Source organism: Raphanus sativus, chromosome 5, assembly GCF_000801105.2.
Source record: "Raphanus sativus cultivar WK10039 chromosome 5, ASM80110v3, whole genome shotgun sequence".
NCBI classification, from domain to species: Eukaryota; Viridiplantae; Streptophyta; class Magnoliopsida; order Brassicales; family Brassicaceae; genus Raphanus; species Raphanus sativus.
In genome coordinates, this window is record NC_079515.1 from 34204596 (window position 1) to 34232194 (window position 27599).

The window sequence follows — 27599 nt, forward strand, 5'->3', positions numbered from 1 at the left end:
TTGAGAGATGGAAACAAAAGTTTAAAGAGAAAAAAACGGTCCACAAATAAGAAAGAGAGAAAACAAACATCACACAGAAAAAATAGAGATGGAGATTAAGACAAAACTGCATGTACAAGATGAGGAGGATGAGCAACCCCTTAGCCCGGCGGCACGTTTGTTCCACACACGGGAGTTTAACTTGAACATCATATCGGTGATTGGTTTAAAAAGTAAAATCAACTCTGATATGATTATCAGAGGGTTTAAGGAAAGTTGTATCAAGCATCCTCGTTTCTCCAGTAGATTGGTGAGTCTCAGGGGGGTTATTGGGAGATGAATTTTCATGAATTTTGGAAATTTTGAGATTCCTTTGTTATTGATTCTTGGATTTCATAAATCTTAATAGAATCCATTGTTATTGGTTTAAGAATTTTCAAAATCCATTCAAATCCATTGTTATTCAAAAAGTTTTGTTATTATAGATTCTCTAATTCTAACTAAATCTATTGTTATTGGGACATGAATTCTATTCATTTTTATTCATGAGATTCAACTTTCAAAATATCATATGTATCCATGTGATTTTCAAAATCCTTGTGCAACTTTTACCAAATTATGTCCAAATCTATAATTCATTACATTTTGTATACCATTACACTTTTTGAAAACATAATTTATATTTATAATGTTTATCATTTTCAATATATAATTAATTTATATATAAAAACTTTAAATAAAAAGTTTATAATAGTTTGGAAAATCATTTTCAAATTTCAAAAAGAAAATTAGAAAAAACAAAATTTTTATAAAAATGTTAGAATTTGAAAACTATAATTCGAAATATTTTTTTTAAAAAAATATTTTTTAATTATTCTTTATATATAACAAGTGTGTCTCTTTAATGAAACCTCTTTTGGTAATCCAAGTTAATGAAAAACTAGACAAATCTAAAAAAAATCATGATCAAATTCTATAAGTCAATGTATATACATTTTCACAATTCACATAACTTTTAAAATCAATCAACTCTTAAAATTCACAAATTCTATACAAATTCTTCTCCCAATAACCCCTTAATATATTATGATTGAAAAATATTATAACGTAAGGGAACGCGGGGAAATTGTAAATTTGGATCATTAAAATACTAACAACAATTTCACCGATCTCTATGGCTCCCACATTCATTTCTTTGCAAAGATTGTCTTTCTCATCCTCTCCCTTTCTTTCTTAGCCACCATAAAATTGCATCAAACTCCATTGCATTTTTCTCACCATTTCTGCTTTTTACTCATTACTTCTTGGTATTTACCCAGATGACTTTTATTTTGATTTTTTTTTGTTGGGTCAGAACTCTTTTTTTGGTTGTATAAATATACATTTAACCCGATATTTTCTAGTTTCTATCTTCTTCAATATAGTATATAGATTGATCATATGAATTTGGCCTCTAAATATTTTTTTAACGAACCATTATTACATGTTAACCAAAAAGCGGGTCCTGTTATTTGTTTCCCCGATGTGCATTTGAGTTACACTGTTTTTGGCAAAACATTTGAGTTACCCTTTAAATGTGTTTTGTATGTTTTCTTTATCATTCAAGACATTGCTTGGACTATAGATAAAAATGAACTTTTGTACTCGTATGGTTTTATGATCAATTATATTTTTCTATAACAAAAAAATAAACCATTGATCATAATATTTTCAGTGTGAAACATGTAACAGTTTTAGTAATTTGTAATCATTTAAAAAAATCAAAATTTATTAAGGAAATTAGTACTTCCAAATTGAAATAAACCTTAATACTTCTTCTATAATTAGTACACTAGTTTTTAACCCGCGCTTTGAAAGCGCGGGATATTTTACGTTGTAGAAATCTAATAAAATACATCATATGCTTTGTTATGATTTTAAAATAGTTAACATGTCCTATTAAATGTTTCTCAGACAGAACCGACAGACGGACCAGATTAAACCGTGAACCGAAAACATATCCGAGTCGAATGGATAAAATATATGTTTGTTTGTAATTATGATCAAAAATCAGAATACTAATTATTTTTGCCTTTTCAATCATTAAAATGAATTCATTATTATTTTTTATTCTTTTCATAGTTCATGGTAATAAGTACTTAAAATAAAAAAAATTTATATGTGAAATCAAAATATTAATTTTATTATATGATATCATTTTTATTTCATAATTATCTGTATTGAAACTTTAATAACTAAATTTAGTTATGTTTGTAAAATTCATGGAGAATAACTATAAAAAAATTAGTTTAAATTTAATTTTATTCAATTATTGAACTGGATTAGATTCGAATGATCTCGATTGAACCTGATCGATCCATATTGATTTATGAACAAAACATTTTCGGTTCAGTTACTGATCCAGTTTTAAAAACATTTAACCTATTTAAACTCGTCTCTTTTTTTACCGATCCCATTTAAATCAAATCATGTTCACTCTAATTTCAAACTTGCATAATCAAATTTAAGCACAAATTTAAGATAGTGGTAATATTGTTTAACCGAAAAATGCAGTATATTCAAAAACCATCATGCTTTGAATGATTTCAGATCTTTCAAAAATTTTAGTTACACAGTTGTTTTTTTCTAAATCGTGATAAAAGCATAAGTTAGAGGTGAATAGGGATGGAATTAGCCGTAGTTTTTATTTTTTTAAATTCCAAATATTAGCACAAAAATTAATGTTATAATATATTAAAATTACATACAAAAACTCAGTTAATAAAGAAATAGTTTAATAACCGTAATGTAGCATATATCTTGGTTGCAAATCTTAATTATTGTTTGCATAAATAATATAATGATTGGAAATGTTTTTAATGAATTATATAAAAAATATTCATGTAGAATGATATTATTAAAAATTATATTGATTGCGGTTGAACAATTAAGTTTTTTTAATTATTAAAATGTATTGAAAGCTTCTTAAATTTTGAGAGATATTTTAATATATTTCATTTTTATTATTATTGTTGAAAATTTTGCATTATATTTGATTATAAATTTGAAAACTATAAGTAATATATTTGTATCATTTATATCAAAGTTTTAGTAAAATTTAGAAGTAGTACATTTACATATACTTTTTACAATACAATTGTAATGATCGCATTAATATAGGTTAATATATCTATATTATAGATATATCGCATAACTATGTGTATTAGTAGTGGAACTTTCTTTAATATTTGATTACAAACTTGAGAAAAAATTTCTGGCACATTTAATAAAGACAATCCGCTGACATTTAGATATAAACATGTTAAGTGTACGTGATGCTTTGCCATTTAAAAATAAATATTAGATGCCACTTATTTTCTTAACTGATTTTGTTGAGTACTTTCAGGAAACTTTTTTATTTTGTTTAAATAGATATTTACTATAATTTTTAATTAAATAAGTAGTGGCAGTCTTGTAAATATTTTAAAAGATTATAGGTATCTCAAAAAAAGGGCTGCTGTTTTAATTGTATTGATTCACTTCAAAATAATAACATGAAGGTGTGCGATGGGGAAAATGGACAAAACCAAAGATGGGTTCAGACAAACGTGGTCGTCCAGGATCACATCATCGTTCCCAAAATCCAACAGAAAAAGATAGAGAACGCTGACGCCTTTCTAGAGGAATATGTTTCGGACGTCATGAAGATCCCTTTGGACACCTCAAGGCCGTTATGGGAGCTTCACCTACTCGACTTGAAAACCTCAGATGCTGAAACCGTTGCCGTTTTAAAGATCCACCACTCGCTCGGTGATGGCATGTCAATCATGTCTCTCCTCCTCGCTTGTATGCGTAAAACATCGAACCCTGATGAGCTACCGAGTCTCCCTACTGCATCATCTCGGTTAACTGCCGGTTCAAGGAGTAATTCCAGGTTACGGTGGTTGGTTAAGGTTATCTGTACCGCGGTTATGTTGATGTTAAACACGGTTTGTGACGCTTTGGAGTTTATTTTAACGACAATGTTCTTCAAGGACACCAAAACGCCCATTAAAGGTGATTTCCTAACAGTGAAGAAGAATAAAGAGTTGCGTCTGGTTCATCGTACCGTAAGCCTTGACGATATAAAGCTAATCAAGAACGCCATGAAGATGGTTAGTTTTTTCTCCTTTGGTTTGTAGCTGAACACATTTTCTTAGTCATATTATTTGCTCAATTTACTAGAAAGAAGCCTTATCAGCTTTAACACGTCATATATGATCCCCTAGGAATCAGGTTAAACATGTCATTATAAGTATATGAGCTCCTACACCTATAGGGAACCAGTAATCACGATAAGAACCATAAAAATAATTGTGGATCTTGAAAGATAGGCCTAATTGTATAGAGTTTACTTTAAGAAAAATAATAATAATGTTGAATATCTCATATTCTGGTTTAATAGACAGTCAACGATGTTGTACTTGGAGTAACCCAAGCTGGCGTCTCGCGGTACTTGGAGAGAAGATACGGTAACTAAATTACACACTCACTTATTTCCTTGTAGCAAGGGACAGTTATTGCATACTATTAGCGTACAGAGTCTAATTATGTTGTGAAATCTAATAGGAGAAGAAGAAAGTAACACGAGTGATAAAAAAATGCCTAAAAGATCAAGGATAAGGGCAGCTCTGCTTGTAAACTTAAGACCCACCATTGGAATCCAGGCAAGTTTGTACAAGCTCACTTACTTATCTCATTACAGGTTCATAATTCATATATAGTTAGTAGTTACGGGTGGATTTCGATTAATTTTAGTTCTTAAGACAGGAACTAGCCGAAATGATGGCCAAAGGGTCCAAATGTAGGTGGGGAAATTGGTTTGGCTGTTTAGTCTTTCCATTTTCTATTGCATTACGCGATGACCCCTTGGAACATCTCCGACGAGCCAAGTCTATAATTGACAGAAAGAAGAATTCGTTCGGGCCAATACTGACATACTTTTCTTGTAGAATCATTGTGAAATTGTTTGGGATTCAGGTCAGTTTATATAAGAAATGTCACAAAAATCATATCTCATATCAATAACCAAGTATCAAAAAGTAATTACAAATTGTCATTTAAATAAAGACTAGATTTTGACCCGCGCTTTTGAAGCGCGGGATATTTTACGATGAAAAATTTCACTAATAATTTAACAAATATTTTGGTTATTTTTAAAGAGTGTGTATTTAAAATATTTTTGCATTTAAATCAATATTTTTAAATTCAACCCGATTGTGATTATACCGGTTAATCCGGAGACCTGACAATTCAATTTATGTTTTTTAAAATATTCATATTAAAAAATCACTAAAATCCGAGACTAACCGATTGAACTGATGGATGACCGATATGTAATCTAATTGGATTTAAATTGTAATAATTTCATAATTTGTAATCTTATAATCGAAATTTTAAAGTTCACTATTTTGGCAATTTAATGAAATTACGACGTTTCTACAAAATTTTAAAGAGAAAAATGATAATATAAAATAATACTAAGATTTAATTATTGTATTATTTGGAAACATTGATAGTAGTATAAAATATATTGTTTGGAAACATTGATAGTAGTATAAAGAAATAAGTATAATGTTTGGAAACATGGATAGTAGTATTAAGAAAGGAACATTAGTGACTTATGTATGTTTAACTATAAAGTAATAAAGGTGTATTTATTTAAAAACTTACAAAATAAATGTAGGTCCAACAGAATGTTTCTGTTTTAATAAGATAGATTAGAAGGCAATACCACATATTTTCCCTATATTATTTAAAGGGTTGTGTAATACTTTGGTTGTGATTATTGATTAAACTGTAACTAACTATAGGTGGCAGCTACTTTAGTAAAGAGACTGCTGTCAAATACAACGATGACGTTTTCGAACATGGTTGGTCCAGTTGAAGAAGTTAGCTTCTATGGACATCCAATTACTTACTTCGCTACAAGTGCTTATGGTCATCCCCATGTAAGCTATTATCCTTTTTATTCACTATTTCACTGTCCAAGCTAATCATACGCCTTATTACTGAAGCTGTTGACGTAGAACTGGTTTACTTTAAATCAACGTTTCAAATAGTTGCAACATACATACTTTTCTCCTTGAGGAATGTCATATCTGTTAACACGTAAAGCATTTCACTGTTTTTTGTTGAATTTGATTTAGGCGTTGACGATACATTGTCAGAGTTATATGAATAAGATGACAATTACACTGATCGTAGATCCAATGGTTATAAGTGATCCTCACCGGCTCTGTGACGACTGGGAAGAATCTCTCCAAAAATAAAAGCTGCTGTCCAAGAAAGAGTGTCTCTTCGTCTATGGGATGTACTCAGCAATAGAAATGCCTGGCTTCTTTACAAAATGTTGTAATGTAAGATTTGAGAACAAAAAACATCTTTATTTGCGACTTTAATTATATATATATATATATATCTAACGTAGCTTCACAAAAAAATTGTAAATATGATTTCTTTTAAAAATCTTCTTCTAAAAGATAATAATATTTTTACTTTGAATATATTAACTTTACTATTTTATTGTTATTCCTTTTTATAAAATTTTAATTAACTTTTGTGTTTAATTTTCTTTTTTGAAAACACACATAAATAGAAAAGTAAATACTTATAAGTTTAAACACAGAAAAATTTTATAAAATTTTTTTTATTAATTATATCTACTAAAGTTTCTAAAAATAACCACAAATAAAAAGAGAAAACATATAAAATTTTACTATATATGAATATATACCGTAGCTTCACAAAAATTGAAAATATTAATTCTTTTAGAAATATTCTTCTAAAACAAATAATTTTCATTTGAATATAATAATTTTAATATATTTTATTGTTATTTCCTTTTTATTAAGACTTTAATAAGCTTTTTAATTTAAATTTCCTTTTTTACCAAAAACAATTAATAATAATAACTAAATATATAATATAAATTCTATAGATTCTATATATAAACGATTTATTTATTCTTTTTGTTTTAAAAAACAAAAATAAACAAGAAATGAAATATATATATATATATATATATATATATATATATATATATATAAACATTTAAGATATAATTTAAAAAATAATTGAAATAAAATAATATAGATATCATTATTCAAAAAAAAATTATTGTAGTTATATTTTTTATCAAATGATTAAAATAATTTTAGAAAACATAAACTGATTATTTAATATCATTTTTCAAAACAAACAATTAGATTTTGTGACTATTTTAAAACCAAATACATATTTAGAAATGTGAGGCTATAAACAAGACAAATTAAAAAATCACGATGAATATTAATTGAAAAAAATATTATAATTTTTGGTAACAAACATTTATCATACAAAATTATGTTTTATTTTTATTTTATTTTAATTACTAACTGAATCAACAATTCAAACAATGTTAGAATGAAAATTAAAACTTATTAATATTGCTTGATCTGAATTGAATATGAGTAAATTGATGATGACAAACTTCTGAGTTTTTGGTGTATCTATCTTATGAATTTCTTAACACTTCATTTTTTTAATTTTATTAAAATAACATATATCAAATTATACATAATCTTAAAAATATATATATTATTCAATCTAAGCAAATTTAACTAACAAGTTTATTCTTACTTTTGGATATACAAATTTTTATTTATTTTTAGAAAAACAATAGATCCAATATACCAAAATATGAATAACAAAATTAATCAAATATGGAGAAACAAATCAACCGTTTTTATGATTTAATTATTTATATATTCATAAATGTGCATGAAATTTAAAATATTACAAGTTATGTTTATTGATGCAACTTTGATCTAATATATTTTTCCTATTTTTCCTAGGATGAACTGAAAATTGATTTAAAAACAAAACAGAGGATGAACTGAAAATACTTGAAGTTAAGAAAATAATAATTCAACTTTAACATAATTAACAATAAAATAAAAATTGTTGCTCAATTTAAAAGAATAAAAGTAATTCAATATACCAAAAATAAATATTTGAATTAATATAAAATATAATATTTAACTATCACATATCTAATTAAGATGGTAACATAATGATATTTAATATAATTTTTTATTTACTTATCATACATATAAATTACTAAATAACCTAATATACATAAACATAATAAAATAAAAATATTTAATAATTCTTATAATTTAATTATTTCATATAGTTTACCAAATATACACGGCCTGGTGGTCGGCGTAACAATAATGATATTTGTCGATATGCCACCGCCTGTTTACAGTTATATTTTAAAAATGTTTTTTCAAATGTTATTTACATGTGTAATTACCATAGATTGTTTCACAGTATTTTTTAAAAATGTATACTTTTATGAAATACTGAAATGTCACTTACAATAATAAAAAATCTTATTCTCTCTATTTCATATTAAGTATCATTATAGAATAATCTGTTTTTTTGACAAATAAAATAATTTGTTGGTTACAAAATAAGTGTTATTTACGAATTTAATTTTAAAACATATTAAATTGGAAGTTTTTTATTTATTTTCTATTGATTTAAATATGGTTAGGTGTATAGGTATGATAATTTTTTATTTTGGAATTATAGAAAAATAAATGTTTTCTTGAGGGGTTACTGGTAAAGGAATTCTAAAAAAATTACAAAATTAGGAGATTCCATTGTTAGTGATTTATGAATTTTTAAAAATCTTATTAAAATATTTTGTTATTGGGGGTGATGATTGTTAATTTCATTCATTTTTTGTTATTGAAAAAATTTACTTATCATTGATTTATCAAATTTATTAAAATTTAGTGTTAGTTGGATGTATTTTTTTTTGTTTTAACTCATAAGATTCAACCTTGAGAATATTATGCATAACTATAAGAGTTTTTAACCAAGTATAATAAAACATACAAATACAAACAGACATAATTGAATCTTATAAAATCTGTGTAATATAAACACACACAAATACAAATAAACATAATTGAATGTAATAATGTAAATCACAACTTCCTCTTCGATAATCTTACCAGTAAGACTCCTAAACAACAAATTTATAAAACTGTATGAAAACTTATATAACATAAAATAAAATGTAATATACTTGTGTTAATCTAACACTATTAACGTGATATATTTTTTTGTCATAATAACAAAAGCTACAAAACTATATGAGAAGTTAACAAAAAGGACATATCATCACTAACATTTGTATTAGTACTCGAAAAGTACAACATATATGAAAATCTTGAAAACTCATAAATATTGGATCTTTTACAAAGTTTGCAGGAACAAAATTGAAGTTATTCCCCTTTTTTGGTTGTACCACTACCATTAATTACTTACCATGTAAATCAATAACAAGTAACAAGTACTAATGAAAATATATGATAAAATTGTTAAATCTACTCAATTTTTACAATTATTAAAAAAATTCCAATTACTTTTTTGATCTATACGTATAAATCTAAAATAGCACTTAAATTAAAATCAAAAGAGTACGCATTATAGGTAAATTATCCAACATCCCTGATACATTTTCTTTTCAGACCCAATAATCTCATTATGTAATATACTTTTAATAATTGACTAACGTAATTCCGTAACCATTATTAAGCATATTTGATATACTAATTGTTTATATAGATAGTTTCTATTAATCAACAAATAATGGCAACCATGTTTTCACATGATTTTCTATTTTCTTTTTGTTCCATGTTCTTCTAATCATTGGCACAAATTAGAGAATTTTCTCAATCATATTAGAAAGGTTTTATTTCATATGTTGTCATCATGATAATATATATATATATATATTATACATATTATAGACTGTTTTTATTTTTATTTTAATATTAAAAATAATTGGTAAACATATTAAGTTAATAATAATAGTTTTATAGAGTAAAATAAAAGTTAGTAATCCATAATATTATTAAATAATTAAATATTAACACATATGTTTGTCAACAAATAAGTTAAAAGTTATGTTGTTTAGTTTGATAATAATGAAAATAAATTTTAACTTTCAAATAAAATATTAAATTATAAAAATAAAATGAAAACCATATCAATAAAATAATTATATATATATATATTATAAATATAATTATACCATTATATTTAATTGATCGATTTATTTGAACAATTTATATATCAAACCATATGCATATACTGCTAATTTTAAAAATATCATCAATTCGGTATATTCGGTATTATCAAATCCAATTTTTTTTTCGTTGTTTGAAATTTAGTTTCCGGTGATAAATTCGTTTTCCACTCTTTCTATTTCACCTCTAAATCAAACTAGTCAGGCGGGGTGGGTGGGTGGGGAAATATCTCATCCTGTTAATAGAATTAAAATTTCATTAAAATTTAAAGCCCAGATAGTCAACGTAATCTACCTTATTAAGTAGGACCCAATCCTCGGGTCATCATGTTCTGTTGCCCCATCTGATCACCCAAACGGCAGATAAATATGTATTTCTCATGGGCGTTGAATTCTTCCAAACTTGCTAAAAACGTGACAAAAAAAAACAAAAATCCCTTCGACCAAAACAAATCAAAATCCCCACTCTGTCATTCTCTCATTTTATTATTTTAATTACTAGTATCGGTATTATAAAATAAATAATCTCAACAATTTTTTACACCAAAAGGTATTCTATTAAATAAACGAGAGGTAGTCAGACCAACATTAAAAAAAAAACAACTTTTAAATATGTATAATGAAAGATATATGTTCTTGATTATCTGTATATTATATAATTATTTACAACGATAATTATGTATACTCTTTTTGATCAAAAAAATATGGTCTTATGTACACTCTTACCATAGAAGAAACTATTACATATATTAAATTATGTTTTTAATAACTATAATTTTCTACCTTAGAATATTTTGAGTTTTTGTTTGAATATATTAATATTTAGTAAAAGTATTTTGAAAATAGAAATAGAATATTATTTAATATATGAATAAAAATAAAATCTTAAAATTTAAGCTATATATTTTTTCGGATATCTACATTTTTCAAATAAAAAATAGAATTGAAGTGTAACTTGCAAATTATTTTCAGTAAGTACCTATTTTCTGGTTAAGTGGTTTTCTTAGATTAATAACAGGTACTAAAGATCTATTACTCATAAGAGTCGAATCCAATATTAGATATCCCAAAAGTTTAGGGTGCATATACAAATTTTGCTGGTTAGCATGTGTGTAAGGTGCATTTACATATTTAATGGAAAAAAAATTCTGAGATGGGTGCAGAGAATAATTAATAAAATGTAAAAAATCAACGATTAATAAAAATAAAAAGTGGCACATACGATTGGAGGCTATAATATAGAGGATTAACATATACATGTATATTAATTTTGTTAATAAAATAAATAACAAAGAGTGTAACCGTTTACAAAATGTGCATAGCTAATTAGTATCTACTACTGGATAAAATATATTCAGTGGGGATAAGAAACTGAAAGTTTCAAACGATTAGAAAGGAATATGTTGCACACACGCTATAACCTATGGAGAGGATAAAATTAATTATTGAGTCGAGATCGAAGACAAAAGATTTTAATAAAAAAAATTGAATATGTCCAACGATTATAAAGGAATATTTCCAACGATATTTATTCAACAAAAAAATATGTCCAACAATTATAAAGGATTTTAAAACAATTAAAAAGGAAAAAATTAATGGCATGCACGATTGGAGGCTATACACACTATAAAGAGGATGAACGATTTTAGAGTTGAGATTGAAAGAGTGAAAAAACACAAACTATGAAGATTAAGACAGGAAGACAGGAGCAATCGGGAAACAAGGGAGAACATGATGATGAACCGCTTACTCCGACGGCGCGTTTGTTTACCGCGCCGGAGTTCAATTGCTACATCACTGCGGTGATTGGTTTGAAGAGCAAGATCAATCGAGATGTGTTTATCGAAGGATTAGAGCAAACTTTGCTTAAACATCCACGTTTCTCCAGCATATTGGTGAGAAATAACATGCAGATGTTTACATGAAATGTTCTGCAGATGTTTACATGAAATGTTCCATCCACAAAATATATTGGTTTATTTGGGGGGTGGGTGGGTGGGGGGGGGGGGGGGGGGGAGACGGGTTATGTTGCGTCTTTGCTTCATATCATAGTAAAATGGATAGGAATAATAATAGAAAGAATCTTCCGCATAATTAGTTATACAAATTTATATGTTGACTTTATCCTTTAGTGAAAGATTCATTATATTATTAAATTATATGTCGATTTTAATCGTCAAGGAAAAATATTTTGAAAATCGACATATAGTTTGTATAAGTATTTTCAGATTGTAATATTTAGATGGCATTTTTATATAGTTTCAGTTAGCGATTTCAAGAAAATTATGTTTAGTATTTTAACATTTTATATTAATATTTCTATTTAAATAAAATTAATGAAGGTGAACGATAGACAAGAACAAAAATGGGTTCGAACGAAGGTGGTGGCCGAGAATCACGTCATCATTCCCAAAATCGAACTAGAGAACACAAACTCAGACGCTTTTCTGGAGAGTTACGTCTCTGACCTCACTACAATCCCGTTGGATACCTCGAAGCCATTATGGGAGGTTCACTTACTTGACTTAATAACATCAGACGCTCAAAATGTCATCGTTTTAAAGATTCATCACTCGGTCGGTGATGGTATGTCTCTAATGTCTCTAGTCCACGCTTGCACACGTAAAACATCAAACCATGATGAGCTCCCGAGTTTACCGAACGAGAACCGGCAGTCATCAAAATCAGTTGCCGGTTCAAGTGGTTTTCCCCGGTTAATATGGATGGTTATGTTGGTTTGGAATACGCTTTGTGATGCTTTGAAGTTTATTGCTACAACAATGTTTCTTAAGGACACTGACACACCCATCAAAGGCGATTTCCGATTAAATAACAGTAAGCGGATGTGTTTGGTTCATCGTACCGTAAATCTTGAAGACATTAAGCTCATCAAGAACGCCATGAAGATGGTAAACTTTCCCCCATAAACTTTAATAATAGTGATATTTTTATATCTATGATATTACATTTCCATATTTGATCTTATTATATTTATATTTCTGGTTTGGCAGACCGTCAACGATGTTCTACTTGGAGTAGCTCAAGCTGCTCTCTCGAAGTATTTAGAAAGAAGATACGGTAAATTGTTACGACTTGTCTTTAAGAAGCAATAAATATGATTATAACAAGTGAAATTTAATAATATTATGACAAAATTGTAGGAGAGAAGGAGAAGAAAGCAGGAGAACACGAATCTAGAAGGAATTCAAGTAATATGCTTAAAGAAATAAGACTAAGGGCATGTCTGCTTGTAAACATAAGACCTACTACTGGAGTTCAGGCAAATTAATTAGGCTTTTCTTCCTCTTACAAAACTATATATGTATATATATCTTGACTAAAAACAGATTTCAATATTGTCATCTAAACTTTTTGATTAAAAATTGCAGGATCTAGCTAATATGATGGCTAAAGGATCTAAGTGTAAATGGGGAAACTGGATTGGCTATATGCTCTTTCCATTCTCTCTTGCATTACACGATGACCCGTTGGAACATCTCCGAAGAGTCAAGTCGATCATTAACAGGAAGAAGAACTCGTTAGAAGCTTTGCTAACCTTCACCTCTACTAAAATCCTAATAAAATTGCTTGGAGTTGTGGTCAGTCTGATAATACATAACTCTTCTTTATTTTAGTCACAATACCAACAATAGTCATGTCTTAAAATTTTATTAAATCTTACTAGCTAGAGAAAAAAATTCGTTTAACAAAATTACAATTTATAACTTAGTGGTTTGTGTTAATGTTATTGTTAAGTCAGTCACCACCTGTGTATAAATACATGTTTTATAAATATGTTGTTGATAAAGAAAAAAATACAAAAGTTCCATCAAAACATTAAGACTAACCCCATTCATTTATTGTCTTAAACTAGTAGAACCACTTAATCTTATGAGTTTAAATTATTGCAGAGGGCGGCTAGTTTAACAAGCAGAACAATATCAAACACAACGATGTCGTTTTCAAACTTGGTTGGTCCTAGTGAAGAAGTTAGCTTATTTGGGCATCCCATCACCTACATAGCCCCGAGTGCTAATGGACACCCCCACGTAAAACCTTTAACCATTCTCTATTTCATATTTACTATAGTGACTACTATTTAACGATATCATTGGTCTTTGGTCAGGCGTTAACCATGCATTTTCAAAGTTATATGAACAAGATGACTATTTCTTTAACCGTGGATCCAACGGCCATTTGTGATCCTCATCAGCTATGTGACGATTTAGAGGAATCTCTAAGAAGCATCAAAGCTGCTGTCCAGGAAAGAAGTGCTACTCAGTAGTTTGAAATATTTTCTTCTGATTCAAGAAATAATAATCAAAACTTGAAATGAGACAAAGAAACTATTAGAAAATAATGAAGACTATAAAGGGTGTTTAATTGTGATTGAATTGATTCCAAAAATAAAGGATCTTTGATTCTTAAGAAAGTTCTATTTGGCTTCGTCAACTTTGTTTTTGGCCTTTTGTTCAGAACTTCTGCTAGAGAATGGTAACTGGTTTGTATAATAATTAATTTGGCTTCGTCAACTTTGGTTATTCCTGGGCATAATTAAGAAAGGTTCTTTGATTCTTAAGAAAGTTCTATTGGCTTCGTCAACTTTGATTATTTCTCTCGAGATAATGATGGTTCGTATAATACTTCATCTCGACAATATTTGAGTCAAGATTCAGTTCGGTGGGACCGCTAGACCATTCGGGCCATGACGGTTTAGAATCTATCGAGCCTCTTTTGATGAGTCGGATCGTTTTTGGTTCGGTTGGGCAGGATATCTTGATCAATGATGATGAAGGTGATTGTATTTTTTTCTTTCATCTGTTTAGCTAACTTGAGGATATGCCTGTAAAGTTCGAACCTGTTATTTATTTCAGAGGATGACTGGAGCATGAAGAGAAATTCATGTGGCAGCTGAAAGCATTACAAATAGTCATCTTAAATAAATAAAAATTAAAAATGCCGTAAGAAAGAAAAAACTAGAAAACTAAGTTCGATGTTACATATTCGTTTTTACTTTAACACAATTTTTAAAATAATATAATAATTGATAAATTAAATAATTTGCAAAGTCGACAAAAGTTATGCTTAAAACAGAATATATATATATATATATATATATATATATCAAATTTTATTTTTTCAAACTTAATGTGCCAACTAATTTGCATATAATATGATTAACAAAATTTTAATGAATTATAAGAATTAAAAAGATTTAGAATTAAAAAGATTTAAAATTAATAATTTAATATATAATTATTGAAAATTATAAATAATTTAAAAACATGGTCAATCATAGGATCTATAAAATTTCCTCTGTTTTAAATTTTAAGTTAATTAATTTTTGGTATGTGTTGCAAATGTTAGAATTACTTGGCATATAAAACAATTTTTTTTCCATATATTAGTGAAAACATAGCATATCCTATATTATATACAAAATATGTATTATATACAAAAATATGCGAAATGGTATCATTTATAAATAAGCAAATAGTCTATATTCTATATAAAATTATCAAATGACAAATGACTTGCATGTATAATATTTCAATTTGATTGTTTCAGTATCCAAAATCGATATAAGCAATCATTTGACATAACTTACAAATAATTAAAAACATGTTTAATCATAAATTGAATACATAAAAATTGATATAACAATTATAACATCCGCGCAGTTATATCAATATGGTTCATGTATTTGGTTCAAACTCTAGTTCTAATTAATTGATGCCTTTTACTAAGCTGGAATTCTTATTATGTTTTGTTCATGTATTTGGTTCCGAGTCAAAGAAATCAAAAAGACCGGAGCAACCTAATACGATATCAAAGATAACTCGAGAAATACCAGAACAAACTAACGTCTTATGCCAACGTATCCTTAAACCGGATACTGAACGATCTTTACCTCATGGGTTATTCCGATCTATTTGTTTCCTTTGGCCCTGATCCAAATTTGACAAAACATATGAAAGTTTCCACTGTAGTAAAGATTGCATCAAATGTGACAAGACTCATATAATATAAAAGCCATCGTAAGATGCAATACTATTGCATTATTACATAATCATTTTTCGTGTTCCTTTGTTTTTTTCGTGTTATTGCATAAACAAAACTGCTGTAAGCTTAGGTAGATGCAAACTCGAGCAATTCCTTGTCATGTTCGAACGCAAACATGTCGTCTTCAGGTAATGTAACCCAAGCCTCGATTCCTTCACCATCATTTGCATCCACCAACACAACCTGCGTCTTGTCGATGGAATCAGCCGCGACCCACACCGGAGTTCCCAACCCGAAGTCCGCCCCGTAAAAGGGCATTCTACACCAGCTAGTCACTACATATGTCTCCATCTCAGGACTCATCTCATATAACCTACTCAACATCGCGCTCATGAGCCTCTCACCCACCTGATCTGAATCTTCTTTGATCAACTCATCGAGTTCCTTCTTATTGTTCCTTAGCTTGAAGACTATATCCTGTAGTTCAATCTCCTTCTCTGTGCTCTCTTTTATAGTAGGTAAAAAGAAAAAGTTACCTATTGACTTGCCTGACAAGAAATTGGAAGGAACCCTAGCCCGCAAATCCATGGTCTGTGATATAATAGCGTCCGCTTTTGATCGACTTGCCCGCATCATACATGTCAAGAGTAGGGCCGTGGTTGCCTCGTTACGGGTAGCGTGTGTCACAAGTTTGCTTGAGGCTTTGCTTTTGAGTTCTTTGATCTTGGCGGGACCAAAGACGAATCTCTTTGTCAAGGTGCTTGTTCGTTCCACAGTCGGTGGGAGATTGATAGAAAGATCACCAGGAGGGTAGAAAATGGGCGATTCAAAATAGGGATTTACGGCCAAAACGTTTCCTTTTGCGGCAGTAGTCCAGTCGCTAATAAACATCCCCAAAGAAGTTGTGTCGCAGACTTTGTGAGAAACGCCAATCGCAACCGCAAATCCGCTGTTTCTAAACCAACTGATCTTCACTCTTAACAATGGCCACATGCCTTTTAAAAGTTTTGACATCGATAAATAAATCTCAGAGTATTAGGTTTGGGGTTTATCCACTGTTTTAAAAGTTTAAATTTGTATTTAAATGTAAAAAATTAAAACATATGTATATGTATAGTATTTCTAAAATATAAATTGAATGTTCTATACAAATATTTTGTAAAATGGAAATGCAAACAAAAAATTTCCCTTTATGTGTTAATTTTTTTTTTTATGATTTCCCTTTAGAGAATGAGACAAAACCATACACTCTTCCAAGTCCGCATAATTAACATGTAAAAAAATAGTCTCTCCCAAATGCCAATCGATCATGAGACTTCTATACTCTATCTTTGCTATCTTTTTAGTTGAGATAACTACACTTAGTGACTTTGAGTTTTTGTTTGTTTAATATTCATGTAAAATTCTAATTGATACTACTAAAGTTTCTTATTAAATATAACTCACTATTATAACATGTAAATATAGGTATGGACACATTTATCTGAAACCGAAGAACCGAATCTTACCAAACCAAAAAAAACAAAGTCATCGTACTGAATTTCGTAAATATCCGAATGGGTTCTATATTTTTCAAATTGAAAACAATAAATGGAATTTGAACTGAACCAAAAACCAAATGACACCCAAATTTTAAAAATACAGTTTATAGACTTAAAATATTAATTATATTTAATTTTGAAATAGCAAAATATCTTAGAACATTATTTATAAACCAAATTATTTGAAATTGTTTTATCCAAAATATTGTAATCCAAAATATTTTAAATGATTTATTTACTCGATATTTTATCCAAAAAAATACATGTTATTTTCTTAGAGCAAATCTAAACGATCAATAAAATTTATCCGAATTAATCAAAATTACCAAAAAAATAAATACTAGAATCGAACCGAAACAGAATCAAATTTTTTTGTAACCTTAGTATTCGAACCAAAACACACGATTATATCGAATCAATTATATCTTTAGAACCACAAATCTGAAAACTGAATTAACTGAACCAAACCCAACACAGATGGTCAGGACAATATAAATGTAACGAAAAAACGCCTACACAAAACAACAATCAAAAGTATACTCGAATCTACGATAAAATGTCAGTCCACTGAATACTAACTAGCTTTTGAAACTGAAGTTAATAAACCTTAAAAGTTAAGAGAATAGTAGTACCTGGATCCGAGACTTTCGAAGGAGCAATTAGTTGCTGAAGCAACTCATATCGAGGGTTACCTAGGAAATCCGAGAGAGGTACGTCCGTTCTTGCCTCAGTAAACAGAACTCCTTCGTCGTTACAATCAACGGTGACGCCATGGATCCGTCCAGCGAGCGGGTAGAAACGGGTGAGAGTGTGTGAGAGAGAGCTCTTGAGCCTCTGGATCAAATTCGTTCCTATTATATCCTCTTTTGGATTTTTTTTGATCAAATTCAGATTCTTTGTCGTAGAACAAAACAACGGTTTGGTATGTTGGTGGAAGAAACTGATCAAAGAGAGAAAGATGAAGTCTTTGGAGATGATTAGGTGTTGGTGACGATGGTTTGATTACTTCTTCACCGACGAATTCCATCTTCAGTGTCATTTTTTGGGTTTATACGTGTATTTTATGTTAATTTCTTAATTATGCAAACATATACAACGAACTACCTGATGTGGGTGTGTATATTTATAACTGTTCGTGGGTAGTGTTTTGATTCCATATTTCCATTTACATGTAGGTTATGGAGATGGGAGAGGTTATAGTTAGGACACGTATAATAGTTAGGACATTAGGTTAGACATTAGGTTAGGTCCGTTAGGACATTAGGTTAGGACATTAAGTATCCCCATACCCATAGCTGAATACATTTAAGATGATGCCCAACCCCTCCTCAATCATCTACATCCACCTATCTCCATAACTCAAATTCACAAGCATGATCGATTCTGAAAATTTAAGAGCCATAAATAATTTAATAAGAATTTTAATAATTTTGGAGTTTTTTTTTTGAAACACAACTTTATATTAAATCGATCAAACATTGTTTGGTGATACAATAAATGCAGTCTCATCTACCAGAATCTGTGTTGCTAAATTATTTGCTACAATATTGTTCACCGGAGAGATCCATCGGAAAGAGATAGCTTTGAAAGAGAAAGCGATTGAGATGATGTCGGCGGTGACGCCATAGAGCTCCGAAGTTTCAGAAACAGAGTTCACAACTTGGATCGATTCTGAAAATTTAAGAGCCATAAATAATTTAATAAGAATTTTAATAATTTTGGAGTTTTATACAAATTTATATTAAATCGATCAATCATTGTTTGGTGATACAACAAATGCAGTCTCATCTACCAAAATCTGTTTTGCTAAATTATCTGCTACAATATTGTTCACCGGAGAGATTCATCGGAAAGAGATAGCTTTGAAAGAGGAAGCGATTGAGATGATGTCGGCGGTGATGCCATAGAGCTCTGAAGCTTCAGAAACAGAGTTCACAACTTGGATCGATTCTAAAAATTTAAGAACCATAAATAATTTAGTAAGAATTTTAATAATTTTGGAGTTTTTTTATACACAACTTTATATTAAATCGATCAATCATTGTTTTGTGATACAATAAATGCAGTCTCATCTGCTAGAATCTGTTTTGCTAAATTATCTGCTATAATATTATTCACCGGAGAAATTTATTGGAAAGAGATAGCTTCGAAAGAGGAAGCTATTGAGATGATGTCGGCGGTGACGCCATAGAGCTCCAAAGCTTCAGAAACAGAGTTCACAGCTTGGATCAATTGGCTCGAATCTGATTCACCACAGATGCGTGTATATCCAAACTCCTTGCACTTCATGACATTTTGGTGTAAATGTCACATCATGATCTTCCTTCTTTCTTCATATCTTCCTCAATTTTGTCAAAGAAATCCAATACAACACATTGAGGTATCTCATGCTCTCTGGAAGGCCTTCAATACCGCACATATCCCTTTTATCAGAGAATCTGTAAATTGCTTGTGTTCCTCGATTGTGAGCATCATATGTATCGTCAACTAACGTCAACAAGATAATAAATTCTGCCAGTTTAATTCTTGTTTGTGAATTACGTGGCTCAAAATGAACTCCAACCTGCCCAAATGGCATCTGTAGACTTGGTCAAGCTCTTCGCGGTGCAACATTTGCAGAAAATTGAAATCTACTTTGGCAAACTCAAGCAATAGAAAAATACTGGAAAATAAAATTAATAAATTTTATAGAAATAGTAAAACAATATTTATTTTGCAACAAAATTAACGACGCTTAATATAAAAGGGAGGGACTATAAGATAGGGGGAGTAGTTTGTCTGTTACTTGAGAGTAAGACAGAAAGGCGAAAGCATGGATGATAATTAGCATTTTCGATAAAAAAAAATGTATTCTTTTAGATCAAAAGTCAGCTTAAATTAGAACAAATATTTAATTATCCTATCATCACAAATCCCCATCTCAAAATATCCCCCAAAAATGGATCAAAATCTTGATACCAAAAAGGAAAAGAAAAGAAAGAAAAACAGAATCATGGGACTTATTGCTTCCTTCCTCTGCCTTTCTTCACAGGTTGTGTCTCCATCTGTTCTTTCCCGTTCACTTCAGAAAGATCAACTGCATAAATAAAGAAAGCAATAAACTCAGAGTAGAACTTCATAGAACCATAACTAACACAAACAGATTCGACTGTGAAACTTTCATTCTCTGTTTAATGAAGATTAAAGAAAAGAAGAGGCTACCATCAGGTCCTCTGGCCATGAGGGTGAAGAATATGTTATTCAGTTTCTCCATCTTCTTTGCTTCTTGTGCTTGGTCCGTCTTGAACTTGAGACACTACGATTAAGGAAAAAAAAAGATAGGACTCGGATCTATCATATGCTTAGAAAAAAAAAACAGGATGAAACAAGAGGACACAAGAGGGAGGAGCTAATAAACAACAGAGATTGACGCCATTCTCTGACTCAAACTTGTCCCAGAAGCTCAACGAGTCTAAACTTGTCCCACAAACACAAACAAGCTTCAACATCCAACAAGGTAAACTGCTATGAATAGTTAGATCTGCTTATTTAACCCATCACCCGGGCATTACATAGAGAAAACCAAGAGGTATAGAATAATAGTTTAGCCTGTTAACAATCACATTCACCAAGCAAAAAACAAAAGTAACCATGAAAACACCAACCAGAAGGATAAGTCCAATAAATAACCCCACATAGCTAATTAACAACGCAATTATCTGTCTCAAACCAGGCCCAGCTCAACAAGTTTCGAAGTTTAGCAAACACAAACATACTTCAACATCCACTAAAGTCCAGTAATCATTGGAAACGTAAACTACATTCTCAAAAATCAACATCATACCACCAAAACTAGCATCCAATGGACAAGTATCAACTATATATATATATATATATGAACTCTAAGTAAGAAGAAACAAAAAGAAGAAGCGATGAGAGAGAAGTGGAGAGAGTACCTCTTTGTTATCAGTAACCTTAAGAACCAACTTGCCATCACAATGTCTATACTTGACAACATACCTAGTCTGCACCACACAACACATTGAATCCAATTCCATTAGAAAACAACACACATGCATATTCATTATTAAACTCTATAAACGAAACTTTCAAATCTCGCACGGGATTCAAATAAAACTCATCATCAAGGTTTACCGAATGCTCAATACGACGGATCATAATCCAAACAGTATAAATCAAGCTCAAAGCAAATAGTGTGGCGAACCAAATCGAGAAAGAAAGAGAGAACGTACAGATTCGGGGTCAGCTTTGAAAAGCTGAACAGATCGATCTACGAATTCGTCCCATGAAACTATGTAGACCATCTCGAGATTCAGCTGACTTGACTTAGGAGCGATCGAATTCAATGCAAATCTCCGGGAGACGACGCAGTAACCTCGACGGAGAAGCAGAGCGGCTTATAATACTAGTTATATAGGCATAGGATTTTGACCCGAAGCAAACCGAAATTTTCGGTTTCTGGTTCAGGCTTCGGTTATGAATTTGGTTCAATTTTATAAATTTGTTAAGAATGAGTTATTAACTTGGTTTAGTAGGGGGTTAGTTCGGGTTTCAACTTTTCATTAACGACTTCATAGCCAATATCAATTCAAACCAAAATTAGTAATCGAATTAACCAGATAACCAAATTTCAAACCAATCTGACCAAATCTAGTTGAACATTACCGTATTTACCAATTTTTTTTACTGAATATCAAATTTATTGATAAAAATGGCTCATTTGCTTAGTAGGGTAGTTTTTTTGTAAACAAAAGAGGCTCATTTACATAGGAATTTTGGTAATTTTAAAGAAAATGATCAAAAACATGTTTCATTTTAAAATATTTTTCTATACTAATTTTATAGATATATAAATATAAATAACTATTTAAATAAATAACAAAAGTATCATTTTTAATATTATGTTTTCAATTGAACTTATTTTTTTATTTATCGAACACTTTTCAATTTTTTTTGAAAGTCAATTTTTTCTCTATTTTAAAACTTTTATTTTAAATTTTAAATAATGTTTAAAACTCATCCCTCAAATATCTTAAATTTAAAATAAATAATTTTTAAAAAAGTTTTAAACTTCATCCTTAAAACTTTATCCCTTAAATCTAAACTAATTTTAAATTAATTAATCATAATAAAAACAATCAGTTTTCTATAGAATTATCCGATTCCTTTATTTTCATATCCAAACATTTTGATCAAGCTCAGAACACCACACACTAATATAAAATTTAAGTTCATACACAAAATACAAATTTCAAACTAGTTGTTGATGTGGTGTTTATGTGGTCCAAAACCATTTTGATTCGGTTTAACATATATCTAATTTTTTATTTTAAAATCAAGCAGAAAAAACAACTTTCAAAAAAAAAAAAAATATTTAACAAAAAAAATAGTTTTCAAAGACACTTGATCCTAGGAGATTAAATTCTTCACCACACAACCACAAGACTAATTACATTTTCTTTTGGTGAAAGAAAACTCATTTTAGTGAGTTTTGTAAGATTTGTCATATAATTTAGTACAATTTTAAAATCTTAAGTATTTTAGTCTGAATTTCCTAACATAGTTCCATATAATGTATTCAAATGTGTATTTCAGCAAAAGAGTAAAAGAAATTCCCTGCCGACAAAAAAAAAATTAAAGAAATTCTCTATGATAGGAATTCTTCACATGGGTCCCTGTTTAAAATGTTACGTTTCTTAATTGTTAATTATTTCAACATAAAATAAAATTACAGGTCGAGGAAGTACGAAGACTACCCGTATAAACAAATGTATTTCCGGTTGTAGGAGAGAATAGGTGAAAACCGGTTGACTCAAAAACCGAGTCAGCGACTGAGTCCGAGCCACAAACCGATTCCAATTTGAGGAATCTCACGACGACTTCCACTCAATAATAAAGCGACTTTGTAACACAGAATCGAACAGATGCTTGTAGAAAGCTGCTAAAATCGAGAGATTGAATCGGTGGACGAAAGGATGGGGAGTATTGGAGACGAAGTGGCTTTAGATGTGGATGAGACGATCTTCGTTGCGGTCGCCGAAGATGTGGAGCGGAGCAAAACGACGGTGTTATGGGCGGCGCGTAACTTCTCCGGCAAGAAGATTTGTTTGCTTTACGTCCATCGTCCTGCTCGGCCAGGGCCAGCCTCCTGGAGTGAGAATCTTCTTCTCCTTCTCCCTCTCTCTCTTAATTACTTATTTTGTGCGGTGAATTATGGTATTATTTCTCCAAGGCTGTTAAGACTTGGTCATTTCTGAGATTTTTATTTTTTGCGTAACTTACAGCACAAAAGAAACTTGCTGGTGGTACCTTTAGGAAACATGCTGTCAAGGTGATTGAGCGTGTTGATAAACAAAAAGTGGATGAGCTTATGGATTCCTATCTACGCCTTTTCTCTGAAACTGAGGTTTTAATTATCTCTTCTTTTCCATGTATTGTCTATTGGTGTTCAAGATTAATTGAAAGAAGTCTCATGTGATATTGGTAGATGTAGTTTTTCGTATAAGGATATAAACGTAACAGGAAATGCCTTGTGCCCTGTTTTGTTTCGGTCCTCGAAATTTTAGAGCTTACTTTAGTTCTTTTCTAGGTTCAAACAGATAAACTTTGCATTGCGGGACAAAATATCGAGGAAGGTATCGTAGACTTGATTGCTCGACATAATATTAAGTGGCTCGTAATGGGAGCTGCATCTGATAAGCATTACTCATGGTAAATATATGATTCTTTATTTGGTCTCTTATGTTATAGATTGTCTTTTTCAGCTTACCTCTGACATTCATATTATCTATTTAAGGAGGATGACGGATTTAAAATCCAAGAAAGCCATATTCGTTTGCAAAAAAGCTCCTGATTCCTGTCATATTTGGTTTCTGTGTAAAGGGTACCTTATCTTTACAAGGTAAAACTTCTTTTTCTTTTGGAATGCTGCACAATTTGCTTTTTTTGGTTACATCTGTAGAAACTTCGATACCTTCAATTAAATGCTTCTACTATCTGTTTTTGTTTTCGACCTCTATTCATATAACTTATAAAAAACACTCTTAAAAACAGGGCAACAAACGACGATAGTAATAACAGACAAACAATGCCTCCCCTAGTACAGCTAGACTCAGATACTGAGACGAGGAGATCAGAAAAACTGGAATCCTCTTATATGAGGAGAAGGTTAAGATATTGGCGTAGCCTCCTTGAACAAGGTAGGGCTTTGCTTGGATTTTGCAACGCCCCTCTGCATATGATATCCTTTGCTATCAGTTTTATTTGTCTCTGTATGGTAACTTTGTTACAGAATTGTGCAGATGGTGAGAAAGACACAAATCAGCTGGAGAGAGAAAAGGTAGAACCAAGACGAACTACTCACTTATCTTCAGGTTCGAGTTCTTCTTTTGGAGAGCAGGTTGGCCCAGAGCCAGCTAGTCCTGAAGTAGTTGGCTCAGATACCCGAACTCCCTCAAATGTCGAGGTAAGAAGAGTTCACTTCATCCTTAAGCTCATCTTTCATGATAATACTGGTCATGCAGTAACTGTAAATCCCCTTAGTAATTGTATTTTGTCGCGTGAAAAGACTTTGTTTTGGCTAATAATTACAGAGGTCGATTTTTCTTCAAGTTGTTTACCTAGAGATGTTTTGAACTACTTTGTAGAAACGATTTATGAGAGTAGCTTTGTGTTTGCGATATATTGAGAGCTCTACTTGAAGTTAACATGATGCTGTAGATTTTTAGTATGAGCAAGCAATTAATCAGCCTGGTGATCCTGTGGAATTTCAGGAGAAGAAGCGTGAAGGAAAAGTAGCGGGGGAAGTTCATAGGTATGATAAAGCCATGCATGATATCAGCCAATCAGAGAGAACTGTCTATGGGGAAGCTCGAAACGAATGGAAAGAGGGTGACAGTACCATGGAGGCTTTATGCAAGGTTATAAGTCCAATATATTTCTCAGTTTTCAAAGAAATGAATGTAGATTCTTAAGATGTGCAAGCTTTGCCTCAGAGGTTGTATTTTTTTTGCTGTCACGAAATAAAGTTGAATAGTTGGTGTCACTGCTAGAGATTCTTAAGCCACTGGCACTTTGTCAAACTCGTATTTCCCGGTTTAACTTTTTTTTTTTAATCTGTTGTTGTTGTCATGCCATCTCACAGGCGAAAGCCTTGGAGGGCTTATGCATTAAGGAGCAGAGTCGAAGAAAGAAATTAGAGGAATTGCTAGAGAAAGAAAAGGGTGAAGTAAAGACTGTAATAGAGCAGAACAACGGATTCATGAAAAAACTTCAGATAGTTCGGAGCGATAATCTTAAGTTGGAGAGCCAGATAAAGAAACTGCAAGACTTGGAAAAAGAACATGGTGAGAAGTTTGATACGGCTATGGAGCTCTTGAAAAGTTTCAGGCAGAAAAGGGATGAGATCCGTATCGATCACGAGAATGCGATAAAGGAAGTAAACGCATTGAGGAGATTGGTAAAAGGGAAGAGTATAGCGTCTTCCGGTTCAGAAGTGCTCGACTATTCTTTTATGGAAATCAATGAAGCTACTGACGAGTTCGATCCGTCCTGGAAACTTGGAGAAGGCAAATACGGAAGTGTCTACAAAGGGAGTCTTCAAAATCTTCAAGTAGCTGTAAAGATGTTGCCTTCATATGGATCCCAGAATCACATCGAGTTTGAGCGTCAGGTAAAGAGCCTTATCTATTATTACATATGCAAACATCATCCACATACTGTATGTTCTAATTGTTCTATTTTTTGGATTTCAGGTGGAGATTTTAAGCAGAGTAAGGCATCCAAACCTGGTAACAATAGTGGGTACTTGTCCAGAGTCTCGGTCTCTTATCTATCAGTACATTCCCAACGGGAGCCTCGAAGACTGCTTTTCATCTGCAAACAACGTTCCTTCGCTTCCATGGGAGTCTCGGATCAGGATTGCCTCTGAGATATGCTCTGCTCTCCTGTTTCTTCACTCGAACGTTCCTTGCATCATCCACGGTAACCTAAAACCGTCCAAGATTCTCCTGGACTCTAACCTCGTCACCAAAATTAGCGACTACGGGATCTCTCAGCTAATCCCGATCGATGGCATCGACAAATCTGATCCTCACGTTGATCCACATTACTTTGTCTCCGGTGAAATGACGCTGGAGTCGGACATATACTCGTTTGGAATGATTCTCCTTCAGCTTCTCACCAGAAGACCTCTCTCTGGGGTACTGAGAGACGTCAAATGTGCTGTGGAGAATGATAACATCAGCGCCGTTCTGGATAACTCAGCAGGGGATTGGCCAGTGGCGCGAGGAAAGAAGCTAGCTAATATAGCCATCCGTTGCTGTAAGAAAAACCCGTTGAATCGACCAGACTTACCCATCGTTCTGCGGGTTATAGACCGCATGAAAGCCCCTGAAGGACCTTTATCAGAAACATCATCGTACGCGAACCAGAAAGTTCCACGCAAGCCTCCTTCTCATTACCTATGCCCGATTTTCCAGGTACTTTCTCAATGTCTGAACAGAGTTTGATGATGAGGGATTTAAAGACAAAACTTAGAATGGTTTTGTTTGTTTGTTTGTTTGTTTGCTGTTGTGAGCACAGGAAGTGATGAAAGATCCGTTGATAGCAGCAGATGGGTTTACTTACGAAGCGGAAGCGATTAGGGAATGGTTAGCGAATGGGCACGATACGTCGCCGATGACAAACCTGAAGATGGAAGATTGCAATCTCATACCTAATCATGCTCTTCATCTAGCTATCCAAGATTGGCAAAACCAATGGTGATCTACGTTCTTTTGCCTCTTTTTGAAGGGACAAACTATTGCTACGTTGACTCCCTATAATTTTCTAGATTGCCACTTTGTAAATTCAACCCTCAAAACGTATGGAAAAAATGAAAATATATAAAGCGACATACATAATATATCTCAGTTATAATTCGAAATGAAAGGTTAACTACTCTTTAGTTTTATTCAACATTCATCAGAAAA

The 27599-nt window shown here is 31.1% G+C and overlaps 5 protein-coding genes across 5 annotated transcripts; 3 read left to right on the forward strand and 2 right to left on the reverse strand.

Annotated features, from left to right (window-relative positions):
* On the forward strand, nt 1–6355 carry LOC108858829 (wax ester synthase/diacylglycerol acyltransferase 4-like). The gene is given in 8 exon segments (XM_018632697.2): nt 1–289; nt 3519–4112; nt 4403–4469; nt 4567–4664; nt 4768–4977; nt 5811–5948; nt 6147–6261; nt 6264–6355. Coding segments are annotated over 8 exon segments (1515 nt in total). The 5' UTR covers nt 1–88.
* Nucleotides 6356–11609: 5254 nt separating this feature from the next.
* On the forward strand, nt 11610–14921 carry LOC108860115 (wax ester synthase/diacylglycerol acyltransferase 5-like). Its single transcript, XM_018634024.2, has 7 exons — nt 11610–11979; nt 12427–12993; nt 13096–13162; nt 13246–13364; nt 13474–13683; nt 13996–14133; nt 14211–14921. Exons 1-7 carry the CDS (start codon nt 11767–11769, stop codon nt 14367–14369), a joined length of 1473 nt encoding a protein of 490 aa, XP_018489526.1. The 5' UTR covers nt 11610–11766; the 3' UTR covers nt 14370–14921.
* Nucleotides 14922–16042: 1121 nt separating this feature from the next.
* On the reverse strand, nt 16043–18751 carry LOC108857037 (BAHD acyltransferase BIA1). Its single transcript, XM_018630957.2, is given in 3 exon segments — nt 16043–17082; nt 18261–18504; nt 18506–18751. Coding segments are annotated over 3 exon segments (1275 nt in total). The 5' UTR covers nt 18668–18751; the 3' UTR covers nt 16043–16213.
* Nucleotides 18752–20441: 1690 nt separating this feature from the next.
* On the reverse strand, nt 20442–22023 carry LOC108859462 (signal recognition particle 9 kDa protein). Its single transcript, XM_018633368.2, has 4 exons — nt 21861–22023; nt 21564–21632; nt 20830–20923; nt 20442–20704 (listed from the first exon to the last, which is right to left on the reverse strand). Exons 1-4 carry the CDS (start codon nt 21930–21932, stop codon nt 20628–20630), a joined length of 312 nt encoding a protein of 103 aa, XP_018488870.1. The 5' UTR covers nt 21933–22023; the 3' UTR covers nt 20442–20627.
* A 1355-nt stretch (nt 22024–23378) lies between these two features.
* Nucleotides 23379–27532, forward strand: LOC130495216 (U-box domain-containing protein 32). The gene is made up of 10 exons (XM_056986566.1): nt 23379–23781; nt 23913–24034; nt 24218–24339; nt 24425–24529; nt 24682–24827; nt 24930–25093; nt 25401–25547; nt 25772–26299; nt 26382–27107; nt 27211–27532. Exons 1-10 carry the CDS (start codon nt 23604–23606, stop codon nt 27391–27393), a joined length of 2421 nt encoding a protein of 806 aa, XP_056842546.1. The 5' UTR covers nt 23379–23603; the 3' UTR covers nt 27394–27532.
* Nucleotides 27533–27599: the final 67 nt, after the last annotated feature.